The sequence below is a fragment of the Cryptomeria japonica genome, chromosome 6 (assembly GCF_030272615.1).
Source record: "Cryptomeria japonica chromosome 6, Sugi_1.0, whole genome shotgun sequence".
NCBI classification, from domain to species: domain Eukaryota; kingdom Viridiplantae; phylum Streptophyta; class Pinopsida; order Cupressales; family Cupressaceae; genus Cryptomeria; species Cryptomeria japonica.
In genome coordinates this window covers 474962593-474987425 of record NC_081410.1, presented here as the reverse complement: position 1 = coordinate 474987425, position 24833 = coordinate 474962593, and the positions used below count along the sequence as shown (strand labels likewise).

The 24833-nt window shown below is 37.5% G+C and overlaps 1 protein-coding gene across 7 annotated transcripts in view; it reads right to left on the bottom strand.

Moving 5' to 3' along the window:
- The window catches only part of LOC131051057 (pyruvate dehydrogenase E1 component subunit alpha, mitochondrial), a 153425-nt gene that overhangs the window by 51014 nt on the left and 77578 nt on the right, over nt 1-24833 (bottom strand). For all 7 annotated transcript variants that reach the window (XR_009107072.2, XM_057985410.2, XM_057985408.2 and 4 more), the window contains one exon: nt 2856-2933. Coding sequence is in view for 6 of the 7 variants with exons in the window: in XM_057985410.2 (XP_057841393.2) it covers nt 2856-2933 (78 nt within the window). In the remaining variant the exon portion in view is untranslated. The remainder of the gene's footprint in view (nt 1-2855; nt 2934-24833) is intronic.

Below are 24833 nucleotides of genomic sequence, written 5' to 3'. Positions count from 1 at the left end.
TTGATTGTGGCCTGATTTCTGCATATTCCACATATTCTGAGGGCTTTTTCGAAAATCTAGAAACGATATTCTGATTTCTAGGAGCATACTTCACATATTCCATTAAATGAACAAATATGATAGAAAATCGTTGTGCTATTTGTAATTAACTTCCTTATTCGTAATTTGATTTTCTGCAAATTGCCATGATGATCCTGTCATAACTGACTGTTGATTGAATCCGAATTGCACAACACCTTTTAACCATTTAACTTTATTAGCAAGCTCTTCCCAAACCATAACCGATGATTCTATTTCATCACCATCCCTGCATGAATTCCTTTTTGATTTTTTATTTCTGCTGTTACAAGGCATATCAAACTGATTACTGACAGAGACTAAGTGATTGTTTCCTCCAGCTAGGCTCTTGTGCTTCAGGCGGTCTCTTACATGACAAAATGACTTTGCTCGGTCAACAATGACTTTAGCTTGTTTTTCCTTAAATGTTGACAAAGCAAATGAATTTTTGTTTTTCTAGAAAGTGAATTGCTCATCATAGACTGATTGATGTCAATTCTAGCTATATTGGGAAAAGAGTATCAATACTAATGCCTTTCCTCTTATGCTCTATGGCATCATTGTCCATTAATGCTTCAGTCATATGCAAATCTCGATTGGGAACACCTGGACCATCATATACATAAGAAGTGTCAACTTCTTGCAGCTCATTCCCTCGTACCTGCCAATTCTGGCATGAAATATTGTTTGGAAAACCTTCACTGTTTGCAGTTACTGAGGCACTACTCTCAGCCTTAGCAACTCTTAGGTTTGACTGTTCAGGAGTCCAAATATGCTTCTTATTGTTTGTTTCACAATCCAGTTGAATACATTCGGAGAGATGACTGCATGCTCCTACAGAACAATTGATTCTATATGTCATTTCTTTTCTCATAATTGTATCCATCACCTGCTTTTCATAAGCAAAATTACCATGGAATATCTTAAGATCTTTTTCTTGGTTACTTTTTAATTCTGGAACCATATAAATGAATCTGCACGCCATAATGTGCAGTCATATTCTGGCGATCTTGCTATGAATTTAAAGTTGAAACCCCTGCTTCTTCTTCATTCATCTTTTAGCAGACTGTAATTTTTGAGTTCTCTCTGCAGGAAGGAACGTTTTTGTAACACATTTTCAGGAAATATAAAGCTTGGTGATACCTTTTTGGCAGGGATAATAGCTTGGCTTACCTCTCTACTTCTCATTTTTTCTGTTATTGTGTCTTTAGTATTAATCAGTTCTTTGTGGTTGGCCTTTGCCCCCTTAAAATTGCACTTTCTGTTGATGCCTTATACAGAAATACATATGTTCTTGCAGGTCATAAGCTGTGTTTTTTTAGTAATTATCAGTCTTAGGTTGTGAAAGGAGTTTCTTTTCTCTTTGGACTGTGATTATCCAGCCTTCTTATGAAGTATTGATGCAAAGATTATGGGTTGTTGGTTATTGTAAAAGAGCTTTATTATCACTGTTATACTGTGTATCTTTTGCTTAGTTGGATTTCAACATATCATCTGGTGCAATCACCTTAGATTTAGATTTCAGTTTTACATGTTCTCCTCCTTACTCTTTTCCCTGAAGAAATTGTTAGTTTAGGTGAAGAATTTGAAAAGAACCAGCTTACTCTGGAGGTTCACTCCAAGTTTTAGGCAACCCGCAAGCCTAGGAGGGTTCCCATGTGTCACAAGCCTGTTGAGTTGATAGCTTAGCAAACAGGGGTGCAGGTTCAAGTGATAACAATTACCATAATTAAAACAATGAATATTTAATGAAAAGGATTAGAGCACTTAAAATCTAATTTTCTAACAGTATTTGGATTCTGATTTCCAGGAAACAAGAAATATCTGCAATACTCTTGGAGTTCATTTGCAAGCCAATTGAGCAAGATACCAATTCTGGGCCTGATTGAACATTAGCAAATCCTAAATTTATCATAAAAAGTAAAGAAACTTGAACAGAAGTCCCCGACAATGTATGCTAATCTTCCAAATGATCCACGATGTATACTGAGTTTCAGTATGATTGAACAATTTAGACAAATAATTTCAAATTTGCAATTTGATAGAGATTTCTATGTCACCTATGTTTTCTGTCCAAATATTTTGAGACAACTGATTCTAACACATCCCCATTAAATAATGTTCATCATACCTGCACAGTTACTCACATTCATTGTAACTTCCATTTCCTCTTTTTTAGAACTCAAAATTCTCTGCTTTATATGCTTCATAAAATCAGAGAACAGAAATAAATCTCTAAAATTAATTGAGTTTTACATCAAAATATTTTACCTAATGAATAAAAGAGTATTTAATATTTAAAAAGTTGGGAATGGAAGTGATTCTTTTACCCCTGATGCTCATTGTCTCAGTTGTATTTATATAGGTGTAAAATGACTTGGAGACAGATAAGACTATCAAACTTCAGAAAGGCTTAACTTGGACCAAAATGTTTCTAAACAGATTCTTTAACTTCTTGACCAACTGATTATGGATCAGGAAACTTTGTGAAGATAGCAATGATATATTGAGTGGAATAGAAGGAAGTGCACAAAACAGCTAGTTGGAAATTACACTTGTTCCCATAAATGGTCAAACAATCTGGGTTAAAAAAGACACTGAAATGGAAGAATTGAAATTTTTACTGTAGAAAACAATAAAAGTAGAGCCTATGGAACTTCTTAAAACTTCGCATCATGTTGGATATTGTGCAACAAAGAAACAATTTTGTGTACATATTAAATATATAGTTTACAAAAGGATAGACAAAATATAAATAGGTAATAAAATGGTTTATAGCTCACAGAAAAGAATCATACAATGGGACCATTCTTAAGTGCATGATCCTTTCCAAATTTTACAGCTTGTTTGACAGCAAGGGCATCCATACCATCAACCTGAAAATACCAGATAAGACAAATGCTTACCAATCAGAAGGAAGGTAACTGAAAAAAAGCAGAATTTTTTTGCTATTGAAATTCACATAATTGTATCAAAATCATACTTCTTGAAGCAGTTTAAAACAAATAATTTGCAATATATGAATCATAATCTGAATAGTTTAAGACTGAAAACAACCAAGCTTTTTTCCTTCAAATATGTGCAGGCCATTGCATGTTATATGAAGACTATCGGACTCAACTCTACACTCTGGACAGTAAAACCATTTGCATTTCCGAAGTACTATTCCAAAACCCAGTCAAATACACCTAGGAAGTCAGTTGCATCAAAACTGCAACCCTATAGGTAGATTGGAATACAATCAGGAAAAGAAACAGTGATAAAAAGGCTGTAAAACATGCATTGATGAATGCAATGTTGGAACAATTGTCATTGATGTCAAAGGCACTCGGTGGAGATTTTTGGCAAAGATATCGTCATTGATGTCAAAAGAGTATGGATGAGATTGTTGAACATATTGTCATTGATGTCAAAGAAAAATTCATTGATCAGGAAGGAAATAATTGATGTCGCAGTGGTCTTATTAATGACGAGTAGGGAATATTTTATGAAGAATAGAAATGTATGAAGGAGCAGAAATTAACAGTATATAAGAAGACAACGACTGTAATTTATAAAAGGCAGCAAATTAAAGTTTGAATTAAAGGCGGTTAGTTAAAAAATGGTCATACCTTTATTAAAGGTTGTCTCCATTCGAAGGGATGCCTCCTTTCATGAAAAGGCATAAGGAGGAAATAAAGGTAAAGAGAAGTTGGACAGAGGAAAATGGAAATGTAATAAGAGTTTTGTGTGTAGAAAAATATGATATCATTCAAACAGATCTATTAATGAAGAGGTGTGATTAGCATATGAAATGAAGAGATAATTTTTAAAGGTAAAATGTGATGTCTCTAAACAAAATTGCCTCTCTTGGGGAAATACAATGAGAGCATTGAGTGAGGGATGATGGTGTGAGTTGTGTGTGCAAAAAATAAATATATCAGATATGAAAATCAGATTGATTTGAAGATAAATAAAAGCATTTAAAAAAGGCAATCAAAAGGAATTGTTAAAAAAAGGCGATGTCTTTTCAAAAGATCACCTCTATTCAATGAGATGTCATTTTTCATAAAGAGGCATAAATATATGAAGATATGAAAAGTGATACTTGTTGTGACATTTTCACACATCACCCCATTGCAAATGGGGACCCCCTACTTTTTAGGCCCTCTCGATCTTTTGGTTTTGGTTTGTTGGGTCTTTTGCGGTAGTCTCTTCAGTCTCCCTGGTTTGCAAGTGTTTTGGGGTGAGTTTGATCAAGTCTACAGATCATTTGAGTAAATTTGGCTAAGTTTGGAACTTGTTTGATCCATTTTAGGGTTTTAACCTTCAAACTTGAATTTGAGGCCTTTCCTTTAGGGTTTTGAAAAACTGAATGTTGCATTGGAATCAGGACCCTTTAAAGAACCCGCCAGTGAAATTTGAGCGAATTCCAAGAAACTTTATATTTTTAGAAAGTTCCTATTTTTTAGGGATTTCACTGCCTCCTAGATTGGTATAATTTTGCCAAAAATCAAACTTACTATTTTTTGCAATTTCTATTTTTAGTAAGTTTCTATTTGTAGTAAATGTCACTATATCCCGTTTCGCCCTAATCCTAACATTTTGAAACACTTACTATTTTGGGAAAGTCTATTTTTGGCAAGTCCTTCATAGGCAGACACTGAAGACTGAACAATCATGAATAATTGTCTAAATCCAGAAATCAAAAAATGGCTAGGTATGGAACTCCCATTCAGAAGTGGAAAGCATGGAGAATCCTCTAAGTCTGGCAGAAAATCTCTTCAATTCCAAAATGGCATCCTGATCTGGAAACGATTGAAAAATGACAATGGAAAACCAAGCAAGAATTCCACAAGCAGTGAAATCATGCCAAAACTAGGTGAGCGCTAAAATGAGTTCCTCCATGGCAATTTTTCCTTCACCTAGTGGTTTTAGTGCTCTAGCATGGAGTTGGGCACTGAAATGGGGTGGTGGAGGATTTTTCCTCCACCTCCACCCCTAAAATTCCTTCACCTAAGTGATTTGGCACCCAAATGCAAAGGGGGGGGCACTAGAAAGGGTGTGTGGAGGAATTTTCCTCCATGCCTAATTTCTGCCTATTCCAAAAGTTAGGCACCAAATGGAAGATGTCAGGGAAAGTTATCAAGGGGTCAAATTCCTCCAGGACACCAAGTTCACGCCCAGGACAAGGAAAGAAGATTGAATCCTAAGGCATCAAGGAAATGCATTCAAAAGTGAAATTCCTCCATGTAGTGGAAATAGCGCCCAAAGCTAGTTGAGGGCGCGAAATAGAGGGTGCTATGGAAAAGTCAAGCCCAATAAAAATTCCTCCATGCCAACCATCAAGCGCCCAAGATCAAGAAGGGGCGCCAATTCTAAGGTGTCAAGGAAAGACAACACAAAGGAAGAATTCCTCCATGATGGTGTTTTAGCGCCCAAGCACAGTTGAGAGCGCTAGAGTGGGGGGGGGGGGTCAAACAAAAACAAGAAAGTTGAAAATTCTTCCTCAAGGTGAATTACATGCCCAAGTTAGAAGATCAAACTCCATGGCATGGAAAATGGAAGTCAAGGACAAATCCAAAAGGAAAATTTCCCCCAGAAAAAATTTTGAAAAATCCATTTTCGAGCATCAAAATTCGTCCAAATTTCAAAATTTTCTCAGATTTGACTAAGTGAGAATTTTCTCTCTCCTGGACCTTGGAAGCCTAATTTGAATAAATTCCTAAAAATAGGAGATGTTGAAAATCAATGAAAATTTTTCTCCAAAGCAAGGAAAGTTCAAAACTTCAAGAAAATTCTTCCAAGATGAAAGTTTCTCTCTCCAAAGATTTTTCGCCAAGTGGCAGTCGGGTCAATGCATGTTGAATCAATGGAGCATCTTTTTGCATGCAGCTATCACATTTAAGGCATTATGGCAGATTTTTTTTGCATGCAACCGTCGCGTATGGAGATGATGATTCATTTATGACATAATGGGGCAATTTTTGCATGGAGGAATATTCAGTGCATGTTGAGTGAATTTAGTGAAGAGGGGTGCATCTAATGCATTTTAGATACCAATTGTAATGGAATGGAATTAATTGTATATGGGCATAATGGGCATTTATTGTTGATTCCCACCTTGTTGCATCATGTGTGGGGAATCTTTTAGGGAGAAACCGTAATTAGGGTTTTGCATGTAGCCAAGGCTTGAAGCCTATATTATATAAAAGGGTGACCCCCCTCATTTGTAAAGGAGGAGAGATTGATTTTGAGATTGTTGCGATAAGGTGTTGAAGCAGTAACTTAATACATTGTTCAATTTGATGGTGTATTACTTGTTTTGTTTTCGCAACTTGCATGGTCTTTCTCTCTTCACTTAGAATAGATTTGCTTTCAAGTTGTTAGATGAACGAGATTTGATGAGATTGTTTGTAGTGCAAACCCTTGCTCATACCTTTGGTTAGTAGCTGATTGTTATTAACTTTGCAAGGTTAGTCTGAGCCTTTTATATGTGTGAACCCAACTTCAATCATCGGGTGGATATTTTTCTATGATGGTGTCCATTTGTGGTGTGAAAAATTACTGCACAACCTTTGAAGAATGCACCACCTTTGTGTAGTTGTCTTATACTGGCCAAGCAAAGTGTGGTTTGGTTTCACTTGAGCAATCCATGTCTCCTTGTTCTTAGATTTAGATTAGATTAGAATAGAGTCTCTAAACCCTTCCCATTTACTTTCTGCATATCTTAAACCCAAAAAATACTAAAAACAAGCCATTCAAAGCTAAATCATTCGCGAGTAAATTCCTTGAAAGTTGCGAAATTGTTTAATCCTCTTCGAGTGTATGTAAGGCCCTTTGGATTATCAGTATATCACATCAGCCAACTGAGTCACGTCCATTGCATATAGGAACCTTGGAGATGATTGTCTGATCTTCCTGCAATCTTAGCACACAATCGCACTTTGATCAAGAGAGAGTGAAGTGACCATTAGGCAACTTTATTCTGTGTTCGATGCTGTCATAAAATACACGTCAACAATACTGAAATGTGAAAAGAATGAGTGCAAAATAATAAAGAATAAATTAATACACCAGCAGAGATATAAGTAGATCCAAAAGAGATATTTGAGCAAGATTTATAAAGACATAAAAAAGTTTTTTAGCAGACTTGAAAGAAAGAAAGAATGCATACTTAGACCAGACCTTAAGGCAGAAATATAAAGGAAAGCATTCAGTTATTTGAGATCAGATTTGTGAAGAATATTGGAGCAGATTTAAAGAGTGTTTTGTGCAACTCTATCATACATCCACCAGCCATTTGTGAAGGGAGAAGAGAAAAAACTAAAGATATGGCAGATTCAAGAGAAGAATAATAGCAAATTTGGAGCAGATTTAATAAGGAGTTTCTACAGCAGATTTGAAGTAGATCGATGAAGATTTCACAAGGAAATTTGTAAGGAGGTTGTCAATAAATTTAGGGAAGTCCATTATTCAAGCACAAGGAAATTAATGAGTCAAGGCAGATTTGTTAGTGAAAGACTGTTGATGTGTATTTTGTACATGACCAAACACAGAATAAAATACCGAAGTATCTTATCCTCTCTTGAACAAAGTTCCCAAATGTTGAAGATATCGCAGAAGGATCAATCGAAGAAGCTTCAAGGTTCTTGTTATGTAGGATCTCTACTCGTGGATAAGCTCTTTGTGGTATGATGTGATTTTGCTAGAATCACAAGGGGACTTACACTCAATGACCTAAACGTCTGATTTGCTAGAATCACGGGATTTTACTAGTCTAGATTTTGAAAAAAAAGGAAAAAGGATGAGGGCGAGGAAAGGATTTAATTCTAACACTAAGAATGTAGGAACAATGAATGACCTTTGATGAAATTCTAACTAAGTCTTGTCTTGACATCCCAGGACCATCTCCACAAGGTTAGTGCGATCTTCGGAGGAAAGCTTTATGATGTTCTGATCATCGCTACAGGCATAGACACCATCAGGCTGATGCATATCAATGAAGAAGCGACAATTGAAGTTAAGCTTAAGCTGAATGACTCCAGTTGACTACACAAGGCAAGTCTGCAATCAACAAACTGCTAGTAGTATGGATATACGAATTTCACCATCAATCAAACACATTTCTTCCACTCATCTAATAACATGAAATCAAATCTAAGAAGTATAGAGACCATGCAAATTGTTGAATCGACCCATAGATTTCACCATTTCTTCAATCAATTTTTACAAGTTTTTTGCAACAACATCTTGGCAACAATCTTTGCCTTCTCTTTCTATTCTACTTTAACTGCTATTCTATCAACTGACTATTCACTATTAGCTAACTATTCACTTACTATCAACTATTGACTAACTATTATCCTTACAAATGAGGAGCCAAGGCTTATATAGTTCCCTCAATACAATTCGATGGCTCAGATCAATTTGAGATCAATGGCCAAGATTTTACAATGAAACCCTAATTAGGGTTTGTTACAACAAACTTAATTCTGACCAATGAAATAATTGCATTATTTGGACACATGTCTTCTCTAGAATATTCAACCAATGGATAGCCGGGGCAGGTACATCGAAGTTTGTGCCATCTCCAATGAGTCAGGTACATTGAATCTGGACACGCTGAGGTGGACCAATCCGACAGGAGGAGTGATGACTGGGATGCCACCTTGTCTGACACTTGTAACTTGGTAGATGCTCAATTTGATGATGTTGAGAAGCTAACTTTAATTAACTCTTCTGAAACTGTCTGCTTCTTCAACGAACCCTTGCTTTAACCTCCTTTGTCTTTGATGTGCAGGATGGATGGTGTACCTTTCCTTCAAATGCTGGACTGGAAGAGGTCGTCCTTGATGATGCTGGGCTGGAGAAGGTCGTCTTTTAACTGCAAGACAAACAAAAAGATGATTAAGGACACATGATAAATTCATTTCAACATAGCATTTTCAACTTAAATCATCAATGAAAAGATATCAACATGAAACTTGCCCAAGATTTTCTCCAGGAACAGACCCTATAAGAATTTCGCCCTGGACCCTTTGGAAGGGTCGGGAGCGAAATTCCAACTTTAGCTCAAAATTCATATTTTTGAAGGTCAAACATCTTTCCAAGGCATTCCAAATAGCTTTTCTCACCCTAGTCCAGGCCTGACTTAGCACAAAATTTGGAGAAAATGATGGTTTTAGTGTTTTTCGCTCTGGACCCTTTGGAAGGGTCAGGAGCGAATTTCTTGTTTGTAGCTCATTTTTTTCATCATTTCAACTTCAATCCACCTCACAAGGCAAGGAAACACTTTTCTTCTCTCATCCAACCCAAGTTTATCTTGATTTTGCAAGGCAAAATAGGTGATTGAAGGATTTTCGCCCTGGACCCTTTGGAAGGGTCAGGAGCGAATTTCCTCTTCTGGCCTAAAATCAGCACTTTTGGAGACAACCATCGACTTAAGGGAAATCACAAGGGCATCATTTACCTTGGTCTAGGCATAGCTTAGCATAAATTTGAAAGGAATAGGTAGATTTTAGGATTTTCACTCTGGGCCCTTTGGAAGGGTCAGGAGCGAAAATCTTGTTTTAGGGCTATTTCACCATCCAATCGCCTCCAAGACTTAGAACACCTTGCCACACTCCTCTCCAGGTCATAAAAACCAAAATCTTGACTTGATTTGCAAGGAAAAAGGGTGATCTTAAGAATTTCGCTCTGGACCCTTTGGAAGGGTCAGGAGCGAAATTCTCATTTGGCTTCAAAATTTGCATTCTTGGCGACCAAAATCCACTCTAAGGCAATCCAAATGCCTTCTCACACCCTTGTCCAAGCTTGGCTTTGCTCAAATTTTGGAAAAAAGATGGTTTTAAGGATTTTCGCTTTGGACCCTTTGGAAGGGTCAGGAGCGAAAATCACTTCTAGGCTCAATTCCTTCATCTTTCATGGTTTCTAGCAACTTAAAGTCACTCTCAGGGGCAACTTCTCCTTGAATTTACCTTAGCCCACACTTGATCTAAAAAAAAATTGACAGCAAAGAGAGGTTTTGAGAAAATTCGCTCTGGACCCTTTGGAAGGGTCAGGAGCGAAAATCTCAGTCTTGACCCAAAATCATCATTCTTTCAACTTGAAACTTCTTTGCAAGGTAGAATCTCATCCTTCATTGCCCTACGAACAAGGTTTCATGTCCAAGAAAGGTTAAAAAGTAGGCTTATAAGGAATTTCGCTCTGGACCCTTTGGAAGGGTCAGGAGTAAAATTTCCTTTCCTGGCTAAAATCCTTCATTTTCACAACTTCCAAACACTCTCAAAGGCAAGATCATGTCCATTTCCCCTTTCAACATGCTTTGGACCTCACAATTTGGTCAAATAGGGAAGGAAATGAGGTCTAGGAGGATTTTTCGCTCTGGACCCTTTGGAAGGGTCAAGAGCGAAAATCATGATTTGGGCTTGATTCTTCCTCTTTCCAACTCAAAATCACCTCAAGAGGTAACTAAACATCATCCTTCACCCAAGGGATAAGGTCTTAAGCCAAAACAATGTCAAAAGAATAGGCTTGCAAGGAATTTCGCTCTGGACCCTTTGGAAGGGTCAAGGGCGAAATTCACCTTCTTGGCTAGAATCCTTCATTTTTTCAAAGCTTTCAAACATTTCCAACGTCCAAACATGTCTACTCTTCCCTTCAAAATGCCTTGCAAATCAAAATTTGGTCAAATAAGGCCAGAAATGAGTCTAGGTTGATTTTCGCTCTGGACCCTTTGGAAGGGTCAGGAGCGAAAATCCTGATTTAGGCTTTAATTGCTCATTTTTCAAACTTCAATCTTCTCCTGGAGGCAAATATAGATTGTTTTCTACTTGAGGAACCAGGTTTTAAGCCCATTCAAGGTAGCAAATGAGGATTATAGTGAATTTCGCTCTGGACCCTTTGGAAGGGTCAGGAGCGAAATTCCTAATCTTGGCCAAAATCCTTCACATTTCTACGTTCCATCACCTCAAAAGGCAAAGACATGTTATTTCCTTCCCAGATTTGCCCATGGAACAAGGTTGGTATCCAAAACAAGGGAGCAAATGAGGCTTATGAAGAATTTCGCTCTGGACCCTTTGGAAGGGTCAGGAGCGAAATTCCTATTTTGGACAAGATCCTCACTTTTCAAAACACTTCTCAAGGCAAGAACACATCAAGACTCACACACAATGCCTAATAAACCAACGCCCATCCAAAACAAGGAAGGAAAATGAGGGTTATAAGGATTTTCGCTCTGGACCCTTTGGAAGGGTCAGGAGCGAAATTCCTCTCCCAGGCTAGAATCCATCATCCCAAGGTCTAAAATCTCCTCTCCAAGGCAAAGTTGCATCAAACCTTCTCAATTATGCCTCAAAAGTCTACAAACTTGGTCAAGCTAAGGAGAAAAATAGAGGAAATATGAATTTTGCTCTGGACCCTTTGGAAGGGTCAGGAGCGAAATTCACCTTAGGCCATGATCCTGACTTCATTTTTTCGCATTTCTTCATTCAAAGAAGTGCTTTTGCCTTCATTCAAGCCTAGTAACGCATTAGTTCTAGGTTTTGGTCAAAGTAGAATGTCTTATGGAGAATTTCGCTCTGGACCCTTTGGAAGGGTCAAGAGCGAAATTCGCTTTGGACCCTTTGGAAGGGTCAAGAGTGAAATTTGACATTTTGGACTCTTCGTCAGGATCATTTTATGGAATATAACATTTAAGTATAAGTGACATTTCCTTATATCTTTCTTCTTCTTTCTTATACTTTAAGTTATTTTCCATATATACTTTCAGGATGTTTGAGAGTGGTTTCGGACCTCCAGGAGTTATATTGCAAAATCTAGTTTTTGGAGGATTCTTCAGTTTTCCTGACTTAGTCAAATTTCAGGATCAGGACATTCCAGACTTAGCCAAATTTCAGGATCAGGACATTCCAGACTTAGTCAAATTTCAGGGCATTTGAAGATCAGGATGACATTTCAAACTTCATCACTCACCAACTCGACCTAACTCAAACCTTCAAGGATGATACTCACTCACCAAGCAAGACACAATTAGCAACAAGAGCAAAACTAGACCCTAAGGAAGACTCTCAAAGAAACCCTAAATCTGGGGCCCCAAAGACTCACCTCGCTCAAGAAAAGCCTACCATCCTATTGATCCCCTGGCGACACTCAAAATGCAAAGGCTAACAGACAAACCCTAAACACCTAGAAGGCAAAAAAAAGTAGGGGTCCCCATTTGCAATGGGGCGATGTGTGAATACGTCACAACAAAGACATGAATATTCAAATGGTTGTTTCCATTTCAAAGAGTTGCATCCATTCATAGAATCATTAAAGCTATAAAGGCAGATCATTCAAGTGGAGAAGATGTGTGTGTGGAGAACAAACAATATATCAAACCACCAGCAAGTGAAGAAAATTATAAAGAGTTAATTTGTAGATTGGATGAAGAGATTGTAAGAAATCTTATCGGAGAACTGCAATCAGATTTATGAAGTATTTATGCATATTTGTGAAGAAGGTTTCATGCAAAGACAAAGAAGTTTTTGGAGAAGAATTATTATGCATATTGGAGAGAGTTTTATGAGGAGATTGTGATTAGTTTTGTGGCAGATTTACGATCACCATTATAGCAGATTGGAGAAGAGAATTATAGCAGAATTTTGAGGAGAAATTGAATGCGGGGTTGGTGCCTCTAGCGGGTTGGTGCTTCTAGAAGGTTGCTGCTCAGAAATTGAATGAGGAGTTGGTGCTTCCAATGAGTTGATGCTCACAAATTGAATGAGGGGTTGGTGTCTACAAAATTTGTAAGAAGAAGATTAATAAAAGCAATATTTTGTCGTGGTTTCCACATAAATATTGTATGTTATTGTGTTCTTCCCATGTGCATGATTATTGATGTTAGTGTGATTGATGAAGTTTTAAATTGGTAAAAGTTGCATTATACTAATCAAGGATGAAAAACTCTTACTCGGCAATAAATCTTTTGGTCCAAAATTCTAAAAAAAAAAGGGGCAAAAATCAGCAATAAATCGGCAAATTTATTGAACATTTGAAAATATATAATTTCTTAAAATATTCTTTAAAAAACACACATATACACTAAATTTATAGAACATAATAACATGTAGTATTCGTCTTGAATTATAGAACTCAGATATCAAATTTTGCATTATAGATGTTATAATAAATATATAAAAACATGAAATAATAAATATTATATATTAATATAATATATTTTCTACATTATGACTATCTAATTTTATTTATATATATTTATGTTAATAAAATAATAATATAAATAAAATTAATATATTACATAAATCATAATATTAACAAAATATGAAAACATTATATAAATCAATAATAAATTAATAATATAAAAACATAATAAAAACAAAACATCGGGGGTGAAGGGTTATCAGAGGGCCTAAAGCGTCGGTCAAAGACTTGCAAAGTCTTCGCCCTCGATGCAATGCAAACGAAATGACATTGGTAAGTGGCAAATATTTCAAGAAGCCCTACAAACAGACGAAAATATAAAACGTATGCAGAATGAAACCTTGGAAAATTTTAATGCCAACGATTTAATACCGTTTTTCAACGATTTTAATCGCGATTTTCAACAATTCTTTCAGTCAAAATCGTGTGATTTTTTCCCAAAAATCATGGCCAATTTTTTCTGCGATTAAATCTTTTAGGGTTTTGAATTGGGAGAAATCGCGATTTAAACGATTTTTTCCCGATTTTTTCATCTATGATACTGATTCAACCCCCACCCTCTTAGTATAATATTTTTGAAAGGATTAACTAAACCTTTCAAGGGTTTGGTAAAGCCTTTTGACCCTTCATCTTTGTAGGAAGCCATCAAGAAAGTTTTGAATTTGGGAACTTTGGTATCCAAGAACATATTGTACTTCAAGGCACCACCTTTGGGGCAGCCAAAGAAAATATTTTAGAAGGGAATGCTTTATCAAAGGGTTATGCCATAAAGAGAGACAAAGAAAAAGAATCCAAGAGTGAGCTTAGGAAGAAAAAATTATGCTTCTCTTACAAGGAACTATAGGAGCCTAGGCACAAATGTCTTAGCTGAGAACAAGTACATTACATAGAGATGATACCAGATGAAGAATCAAAAATAGAGTATTTTGCACTTGAGATTGAAAAGAAAGAACTAGAACCTAAAAGAAAGGAAGAAGAAGAAAAGGCCTCAAGAGGCACCCTTGCCACACTTTTTGGTGTTCATAAGTATTACCCTCTTAAAGTTCATATATAAACACAAGGCACGTGATAACTTCTATGTTGTACGTCTAGGAGAGCCCAGCACTGGGTTAGGTGTGCAGTGGTTATGTTCCCTTGGGGAATTTACTGAAAACTACCAAACTATGGAGCTAAAATTCAAATGAGGGAGAAAGGAAGAAGTGCTCTGAGGCATTACAAATAGAGCCACAAGAGTTGTCCCAACAAAGAGGATGGAGAGATCATTTTGTAGTGGATATGTAGCTTGAAAGTGTTGTGACCTAATCACACATCACCCCATTCGCAATGGGGACCCCCTACTTATTAAGCTCTTTCGGTCTTTTGGGGCAGTCTTGTTGGTCCTCTAAGTTTGCAAATGTTTGGGGGTCAGTTTGATCAAGTCTGCAACTCGTTTGAGCAAATTTGGCGAAGTCTGGAGCTTGTTTTTGTAGTTTTAAGGTTTTGTCCTTCAGGACTAGATTTAAGGGTTTTCTTTTAGGGTTTCAGAAAAACTAAACGTTGCATTGGAATTAGGACCCTTTAAGGAACCTACACGTGAAATTGGAGCGAATTCTAAGCAACTTTCTATTTTTAGAAACTCCCTATTTTTTAGGGATTCCACTGTTTCTTGGACCGATCTAATTTTGCCAAAAATCAAACGTACTATTTTTAGTAATTTCTACTTTTAGTAAGTTTCTATTTTTAGTAAGTCTCCCTACGTCTTGTTTTTGCCCTAATGCTGACATTTTGGAACACTTTCTATTTTTGGAAAGTCTATTTTGACAGGTTCCTCACAGGCAAACACTAAAGACTGAGTATTCTTGAACATTTCTAAATCCGAAAAAGTCAAAAAGCAAGCTCAAAAGATCAAAAATGGCTAAGCGTGGGCATCCATTCCAAAAGTGGAAAACATGGAAAATCTTCTAAGTCTAGCAAAAATCACTTCAGTTCCCCAAGGTGGTATCCTGATCTGGAAGATGTGCAATAATGGCTAACTCTGGAAAAGCACTTAAAATGCTAAAATTCCATCACAATAATGATTTCCACACCCAAGCCCAGGTATGGGTGCCAAAATGGAGGAGTCAAAGGAAAAACTTGAAAAAATCAAAATTCCTCCATCAAGTCAAATTGGTGCACAAGGAAGGTCAAGGGCGCCAAAACAAGGTGGGCATGGAAAAACTTGAAAATGATGAAATTCCATGGCATAAAGGATTCAGTGCCCAAGGGGAGTAGTAGGGCGCCAAATTGGATTGCTCGTGGAAAACTTCAAAATTGCAAATTTCCCTCACCAAGATGAATTAGCGTCCATGCATAGAGAAGGGTTCCAAATAGGGGGGTGCTCATGGAAAATGCAAAAAAATCACAAATTCCTTGACAATGTAAATTTAGCGCCCATGTGTGGAGAGGGGCGCCAAAATTGGTTTGCCTTGGAAAAAATAAAAAATGTTAGAATTCCACCACCAAGTAGAAATAGCGCCCAAGTCAAGGAGAAAGCGCTAAAATGCAAGGGTCATGAAAATCACACAAATGCAGAATTCCTTCACAAGGGTGATTTAGCGCCCACGCACAGGGAAGGGCGCCAAAGTGGTCAAGGCGTGGAAAATGGACAAAACACCAAATTCCTTGACCAAGGCAAAACAACGCCCAAGTCCTGATCAGGGCACCAAAGTGAGTTGGTCAAGGAAAGTTGAAAAACATGAAAATTCCTTGGCTTAGGTGAAATGGCACCCAAGAATGGAAAGGAGCGCTAAAATGGTGGTGCAATGGAATAAACATGAAAAGTTGAAATTTCCTCCATAATGAGAATTCCATGCCTAAGTTCAAAAGACGAAAAATTTTCTAAGGCATGGAAATCCAGGGGTCAAGGATGAACCAGAAAAGATAACCCCCTCGGAAAAAAATTTAAAAACCATTTTTAGGCACCAAATCTCATCCAAATTTCAAATTTTTTTCAGATTTGAATACGTGACAAGAATTCTATTTTTGGAAAGTTCCTAAAAAATAGATGTTGGAAAATCATTGAAAATCTTCCCCAGAGCAAGAAAAGTTCAAAAAGCTTCAAGAAAATCCTTCCTAAGTCAAAGATTCTCTTTCTTGAATTTTTTTCTCTCCTAGGGTTTTTCCACCAAATGGATGGATAAAGTGAATCTCAAGTGAATCTTCCAAAATCCCTCCAAAGTTCAAAAATGGAAGGTTGGCCTGTTGGCAAAAGAATATTCCAAATCATGACACACAACTCAAGGCATTAAAGGAAAATTCCATCTTGGAACTCAACTACAGGGGTGGGACACAATTGCATGGCGTGTTGGAAAGGAAACTATGATGCATCATTAAAACAACTGCCCAAATTGACCCTTGCCAACTTAGTAACATGTTGGAAGAATCCTATATAAATGCACAAGTACAATTCATTCTTCACATGCGAATTTGGAGAAAGAAAAGTTGGAGAGAAAGTGCAAAAAGTCAGACTTAGAGAATATTTTATTCTTGTAAATGTAAAATAGACTATTATTGTTTATGTGCAATCAGATTTACTGTAGCTTCAAATTTCTGGTATATTGGAGTCAGATCGAAGAAATGAAGAACCGATTAAGTCTCTTATCGATTTGCCTCTGTAGGTATGAAGGCAAATGCATATATATGTCACCGATCTTTATCTGTTTTGTTATGTACCATGAACACCAAGTAACAATATGGAGGATGGCGTATATATGCGATTGTCTTCATGGAATCGTGCCCCCACAGGGGGTCGTGATCCTATGTGGAACCACGTGGTTCCACATAGGGTCGTGACCCTTGTGTGGAGCCACGATCCTCTACACCGGTGTTCATAACTTTAACCAACTTAAATGTTTGCAAGGTTAATCTGTTAGTTAAACACTAACTAAATTCCAATCTTATTTAAATCGTAAATAACAGAATTAGTATTTTGTGGTTCCACATAGGGTCGTGACCCCTGTGTGGAGCCACAATCCTCTACACCGGTGTTCATAACTTTAACCAACTTAAATGTTTGCAAGGTTAATCTGTTAGTTAAACACTAACTAAATTCCAATCTTATTTAAATCGTAAATAACAGAATTAGTATTTTGTGCTCTTGATACAATTTAGTTACAAGTGAGACTATAATTTAACACTCCCTCTTAGTCTTAGGAGTATAGGCCTAAAACTTTAATTTAGCTCATCACTAATCTCATGAGAATCACATCACCTAGGTGTGAAGTATCAACGAGTGATACTAAGGATATACTCACTTTGATATCCAAGTTTAAGTATCAGCCTGTGATACTAAGGATATACTCACTTTGATATCCCTGTTATAGTATGTGCACTGACATTAATCCGCTTACATAATGTCTACTATAACTTATCATATTACTGATATTCAAATTGTCTGATTTTCAGTTTATATGATCTTCCAAACATTTATAAGATCGTCACCTTACAATGTTAAAATACAAGTGTTCATTATCTAAAGAATCGTCATCCTTTAGGAATGAACACAAGGAAAGGTTACATACTTCATATACTCAAATATATGACCAAGAAGTTTGCATAATTTTAGACATCAATTACATTTTAACCATACCAAGATACCTCCTGAAGTGATCAATTTTCACTCTTGCTAGGGGTTTGGTGAGAATGTCAGCTGTCTGATCTCCTGTATTGACATATTCCAGTCTTATTACCTTTCTCTCTGTCATGTCTCTTACATAGTGATATGGGATCTCAATGTGCTTGGATCTATCATGGAAAACTGGATTCACTGAAAGTTTAATGCAGCTCTAATTGTCACAATGAATGATAGTAGGCTTCAGACTTTCACCAAACAGTCCTACTATCAATTTCCTCAACCATACGGCTTCCTTAGCTGCCATGGATGCAGCTATATATTTAGCTTTTGTGGAGCTCTGAGCTATGGATGATTGTTTTCTGCAGATCCAAGATACCATAGCTGATCCTAAGCTAAAACAGCATCCTGAAGTGCTCTTCCTGTCTATCACGCTTCCAGCCCAATCTGAATCAGAGTATCCATGTAGGTTCAATGCAGTGTGTTCATAATGCAGTCCATAGTCCAAGGTACCTTGTAGATATCTCAATATATGCTTTACTGCAACCAAATGTATTTCTTTGGGTTCAACCATGTGTTGGCTGAGTGCATTTACTGCATAACATATATCAGGTCTGGTATTGACTAGGTACATTAATGATCCAATAATCTGTCTGTATAATGTTGGATCTGCAAATTTGGAATCTGCTATAGCCTCTTTTAGTTTATGTAGGTTTGTTTCCATAGGAGATGACATTGGCTTACAATTCATCATTCCAAATCTCTTTAGAATGTCAATGGTGTATTTACCTTGATTTAGATAAATACCATCTTGTTTTTGCCATACTTCTAATCCAAGGAAATAATGGAGTAGACCTAAATCCTTCATCTCAAACTCTGAAGCTAGTTCCTGTTTGCATTTTGCAATGAGATGATCTTCGCCTGTAATTAATAAGTCATCTACATATAATATGAGTATCAACATTTCACCTTTGATTATTTTGAAATACAGATTTGGATCAGCAATGTTCTTAGAGAAACCTATCTCTAATAAGTAACTATCAATTCTTTCGTACCATGCTCTGGGAGCTTGTTTTAATCCATACAGTGCTTTCTCTAACTTGCATACATTTGTTTTAGCATTATTTACCTCAAATCCCTCAAGTTGCTCTAGATATACTTCTTCAATTGTTCCATTCAAAAATGCAGTTTTTACATCCATTTGATGAACTTTCCATCCTTTAGATGCTCCTATAGCTAGGATTGTTCTGACAGAAGTGTATCATGCAACAGGTGCAAATGTTTCTTCATAGTCAATTCCTTCCTTCTGTGAGAAGCCTCGAGCAAAAAATCTTGCCTTATGTTTTTCTATACTGCCATCAGCAGCATGCTTAATTTTAAAGAGCCATTTAGAAGATACAACTGATTTTCCTTTAGGTCTAGGCACAATTTTCCACACATCATTCTTTAAGATAGATTGATATTCTTCTATCATCGCATCCTTCCATACTTGTTGTTTAAGAGCCTCTCCGGCACTTGAAGGTTCAGCATTTATCAGGTCTGTCATTAGAGTAACATAGCTAGAGAACTTTGAAGGTCTTTTGCTTTCTCTAACTGTTCCTCTAGGTGCTGCAAAGGATTCTGCTTCCTGTACTGTTTTAGTGGCCCATGGTGGTCTCTTCCTGGGATTCTCTGTTGTAGTGTTTTAAAGTTTCGAGGTGATATCCTCAGGATGCTCCCTCTGAGTTTCAGAAAGAGAATCTTCTTCCAGATTAATGGAATTAGTTGGGATTTCAGGTGTGATGGAACTCCTTGTTCTGTTAATAGCTATATCTTCCTCAAATATGACATCTTTGCTTAATTCTATTTGTCTTTGACCAGGGATGAATATTCGGTACACTTTAGATGTTTCACTCAAAGTTCCCAGACTCAAACTCAGCTCTGACTCGACAAGGCTAACTCGACTCGTGACTCAGCTCGGACTCGGCAATGACTCGGCAACAACTTGGCAAAATAAGAAAACCCTTGAAATTTAGAAATTTTTAACGATTTAAAACTTGTTTCATACACCCATTATTGAATTAAGCTTAAAGACATTATAACATCATCAAATAGAAGCTAATTTGATCACATACATAAACATACATCCATCACATGCGTAGAAATGTAAATTGTAGTTGAAGGAATTAGAAAACATAGATATATAGAGTTATAAATGTTGTCCAATATATATAAAATCCATGACTTCAAATGTTCCCAAACATATATGTAACTCTAAAGTGTAAACAAAAACAAGTCTATGGCTCAGGCTTTGGCTCAGCCTCGTCTATCTGCCTCCTAGAAAGGCGTCTAAGGTAGGTCCTGGATGACTGAGTAGCCATAGTCTCTGCCTGTGATGTGCCAATCTGAGTAGCCATAGGTGTTGTGCCTGATCGTGCTCTATCCTCCTCCTCTGCCATAGCCACAGCCTCAGCCTTTCTGTCTGCCTGGTCAACCCACTCAAGGTCCTCATTAGTGAAGACTGGATCGGTGGACTCAGTGAGCCAATCGGACTGTAGTGTTGCCCCAATGTGATTTGTGCAAGCTTTTTACCTCTTCCTCTCAGCTAGTTGCAAAACTATGGCTTCCTATTTTTCCAGTGTTCCACGGGCGTTGGGAACGAGGGGACGTGTTTCCAGGATGGGGGGACCAAGGGCCTAAGTTTGGGGATGACAGGGGGACGGCGACGGGGGGGTGGCGGGGTGGTGGTGCTGATATAGTTATACATATACATATAGTACTTGAAAAACTAGTTTTGAAAAGATGTATGACACTATTACAGTATAAGAATTACATTGTCAAATGAGACTCTAGGAAATTTGAAATACTAAATCTAAATACCAATTACCAAGATTTCTAAGTTGTGTTGTTATATGGAGCGTAATCAGACTCGTAGGTTAGATTTTCCCTACTTCTATAGGCGCGGTTTCCCCCTATATTTTTCAACGGGGGTTTGGGGGCAGCGCCCCTTGCGCATTCCCTGTTGCGAAACAGGGCGGGGTCGAGGGGCAGCGCCCTGCGAGGCCAAAAAATCATTAAAAAATGTTATGTTTTTTTATTTGTTTTTTTTACTGCACTGTTCTAAGTGACTCTGGCCGGGTCATGACCCTCAGACTTAGCGAGTCAGGGAGTGACTCGCTGACTCGGCGAGTCAGGCGAGTCACGCCCCCTGACCCGTCCGAGCCCGGGTCAGGGTCACCGTGACCCGGCAGGGGTCACCAGGCCCGTTGACTCGCGTGACTCGCCGCGAGTCACGGAACTCTGGTTTCACTATATCCTACAAAAATCCCTTTCTGTCCAGTAGGTTCTAATTTAGTTCTTTTCTCCTTAGGTACATGAATATAAACAGGACATCCAAATATTTTGAGATGGCTAATATCAAGTTTAATTCCAGTAAAGACTTCTTCAGGAGTTTTGTCACCAATATGAGAGTGAGGACATCTGTTTTGAATGTATACAGTGGTATTAGTGGCTTCTCCCCAAAGTGTAGTTTCTAGGTTTTCATCTAACAACATAAACCTTGCCACTTCTACTATTGTTCTATTTTTTCTTTCAGCAACCCCGTTTTGTTGAGGATTGTAGGGTACAGTGAACTCCCTCTTAATCCCAGCATCTTTGCAAAACTCTTTAAATACTTCTGATGTGTATTCCCTACCATTGTCAGTCCTAAGAGTTTTGATTTTCCTACCAGAGTGATTTTCTGTAATAGATTTGAACTCTTTAAATTTCCTAAGAATATCTTCAGATTCTTTACTTTTAAGGAAATTAATCCAAGTTTTCCTAGAAAAATCGTCTACAAAGATTACATAGTATAATGCGTTTCCTAGTGATGGTTTAGACATAGGCCCACATAAGTCAGAGTGAACTAGTTCTAGTACTCCTTTAGTTTTTCTAGAACTGCAGGGAAAAGAGCTTTTAGTGTTTTTCCCTAGTGCACATCCTTTACAAACATCTGAATGAATTGGCTTTAGTTTAGGTAGTCCTGTGACTAATTTCTCCATAGAGGGTAGAGCACGAAAATGTAAGTGCCCTAGTCTTCTATGCCAAATTTCCGCTTGATCTATGACTTCATGAAGTAAGGTTTGATTTGTTTCATTACACAATTCATATAGGTGTCCTTGTCTGTAACCAATCACTTGTGCTCTTTTGAAGGTGGATGTTTTTGGCCATGCCATTACCTTTCCTTCTATGAATGAGACTCTATATCCGTCATCCTCAAGTGCAGAGATAGAGACTAAGTTCCTTTTGATGCCTGGTACAAATAGTACCCCAGTGAGTTGGATTGAGATTCCAGACTTCAGTCTGATTGTACATGTTCCGACACCTTTTACAGGATGTGCAGAGTCATCCCCTATTGTTACCTCTTCATTTGATCCCTCTTCTATTGAGTCTAGTAATTCTCTAAATCCAGTGACATGTCTTGACGATCCACTGTCTATCACCCAAGTGTTAGACTTGTTTGAAGCTTGACTTGATAGTGCTGAATATAATACAAACTTCTCAGATTCAAGTTCTGTGTTCCTCTCTACTTTGGCGAATGATGCCTGCTGTTTTACTTTATCAAGACAAATAAATGACATGTGTTCGTACTAATCACATCTATGACATTGGATTTTTGACATGTCTTTCTTATGAAAGCTTTTCCCATGATGGGATTTTCTCTTCTTGAAGTTTCTCTTCTTGCCTTTCTTACGGGAGTCGGTATTCAAAATGTGGAGGTCCTCATCTTTAGTTTTGTGATTTCCCCCTTTCATTTGCCTTGACTCTTCAAGTAGGCAGTCATCCCTTAGTCGATCAAATTCTGTAAATTTATCCCTTGCATTTATGCCTTGTTTGAATGATTCCCAGGATTCAGGGAATCCATTTAGAGTAATCATTGATAGTTCTTGCTTTTCGACATGATAATCAAGTTTTTGCAGTTGATCTCTGAGTGAACTTATCCTCATGAAGTATGAGTTTATTGTTTCACCTTTATTTATACTTATGTGGTTCAACTGTCTTTTTAGAGCTAGGGTTTTGCTCAAATTGTTTATCTCATACGTCCTTTCAAGGGTTTTGAACATTTCATAAGCGTTGTCATATTTTAATATAAGTGGTATTATGTGATCCCTTACTGCATCTATCACGATTTTTACAGCTTTATCATTTCCTTCATTCCACACGGTTTTCTCAAGTTCGTCTGCAGGTTCGGGCTTGTCTTCTTTTATGAATTTGATTATTTTAATACTATCATAATTTTGACTTTCTAGCAAAATATTTGCTGCTCCTTCGAGTCTGTCCTCAAATCTGATTGTGTTTGCCATTTTAGAAATCTTTGATTTGATATGTAAACTTCGCTTTTAGTCTATTCGGATCTTAAGTAGTTAGGCTCTAATACCGTGTAAATGTAAAATAGACTGTTATTGTTTATGTGCAATCAGATTTACTGTAGCTTCAAATTTCTGGTATATTGGAGTCAGATTGAAGAAATGAAGAACCGATTAAGTCTCTTATCAATTTGCCTCTGTAGGAATGAAGGCAAATGCATATATATGTCACCGATCTTTATCTGTTTTGTTATGTACCACAAACACCAAGTAACAATATGGAGGATGGTGTATATATGCGATTGTCTTCATGGAATCGTGCCCCCACAGGGGGTCATGATCCTATGTGGAACCACGTGGTTCCACATAGGGTCGTGACCCCTGTGTGGAGCCACGATCCTCTACACCGGCGTTCATAACTTTAACCAACTTAAATGTTTGCAAGGTTAATCTGTTAGTTAAACACTAACTAAATTCCAATCTTATTTAAATCGTAAATAACAGAATTAGTATTCTATGCGCTTGATACAATTTATTTATGACTGAGACTATAATTTAACAATTCTTTTCAGAAAGCTTTGTTCGCAAAAAGTGTTAATTTATTCCTAGAATGGCAAAGGCAAGCAAGGCGGCAACCATTACCAGGTAGGCATAGATAAAAGCTGAGATGAAGGGCTTCCTTCTGGAGTCCAAGATGGTGTCTAGGTGGAAGGAGATCAGCGACACAAATCTAGGGACATTCAACTTGGCTGCTTTCTGAATTAGGATGTTTGGGACAGCCGGCAATAATCCATCACCTACCACTGCCAGGATTGTCAAAAGCGGAATAGTTGCAGCAACGGGCTTCCTTCCATCTATTCAATGTCCGGAGTTGATCTTGGAATGTGCGAAACACTACAATCCGGAGAGGAGCTATTTTAACAGCAAGTGGCAAGCTTTTGGCCAACTTGACTCTGGAGGCTATTGGTGAAACTTTTGGAATTCCCTCACATCATTCTATGACCTACAGGAGGATGAATGGAGCTAAGGCAATATATGATGCAGGTCCTGACAGATGTGCGAAAATTATCAACAAGAGCTAGTTGTAGAAGCCTAGGCCTCACATCTCCAAAATGCCTAAGACTCTCACCATTTTAGAATTCAAGCAGGAGTATGTGGATTTGATAATGATGTTAAGCAGGATAATGGGGTGTCCACATGCCATTAATTTTGAATCGTGGATTTTTTCTACATTGGCAAAGTCATGAATGTTAATGGAATAGTGGATTGGGCTCGGTTAATCAGCCATTATGTGCATGAATAGCTGAAAGATTTGAAGGAGAAGACCCAATCCTTCTATATGAGCTCTTACGTGATTTATTCACTTGCAAGGATGGGTGGCTTCAATGGTTTGCCAGAAAAAGGAGTCATGGGCTGCAGTCTAGCACAGCTGAAAGTCAACGAATGTTATCCTCAGCTTCAACTATACAACACTCATTCTTTCAAATTGGCAAATGACATTTTTACTATGTAAAAGACTAGATTTATGCAGAACAAACTTCACAAGAGAGTGTCACCTAAAGGCAAGGCTTTGGTACAGAAATTTGGGGCTACATTCCTGCAATTTCCAAAGTTCACTTATATTAGAATGTAGGGATTCTCGTACCAGCCATATAAATTACCACCCATCCAATAAATTG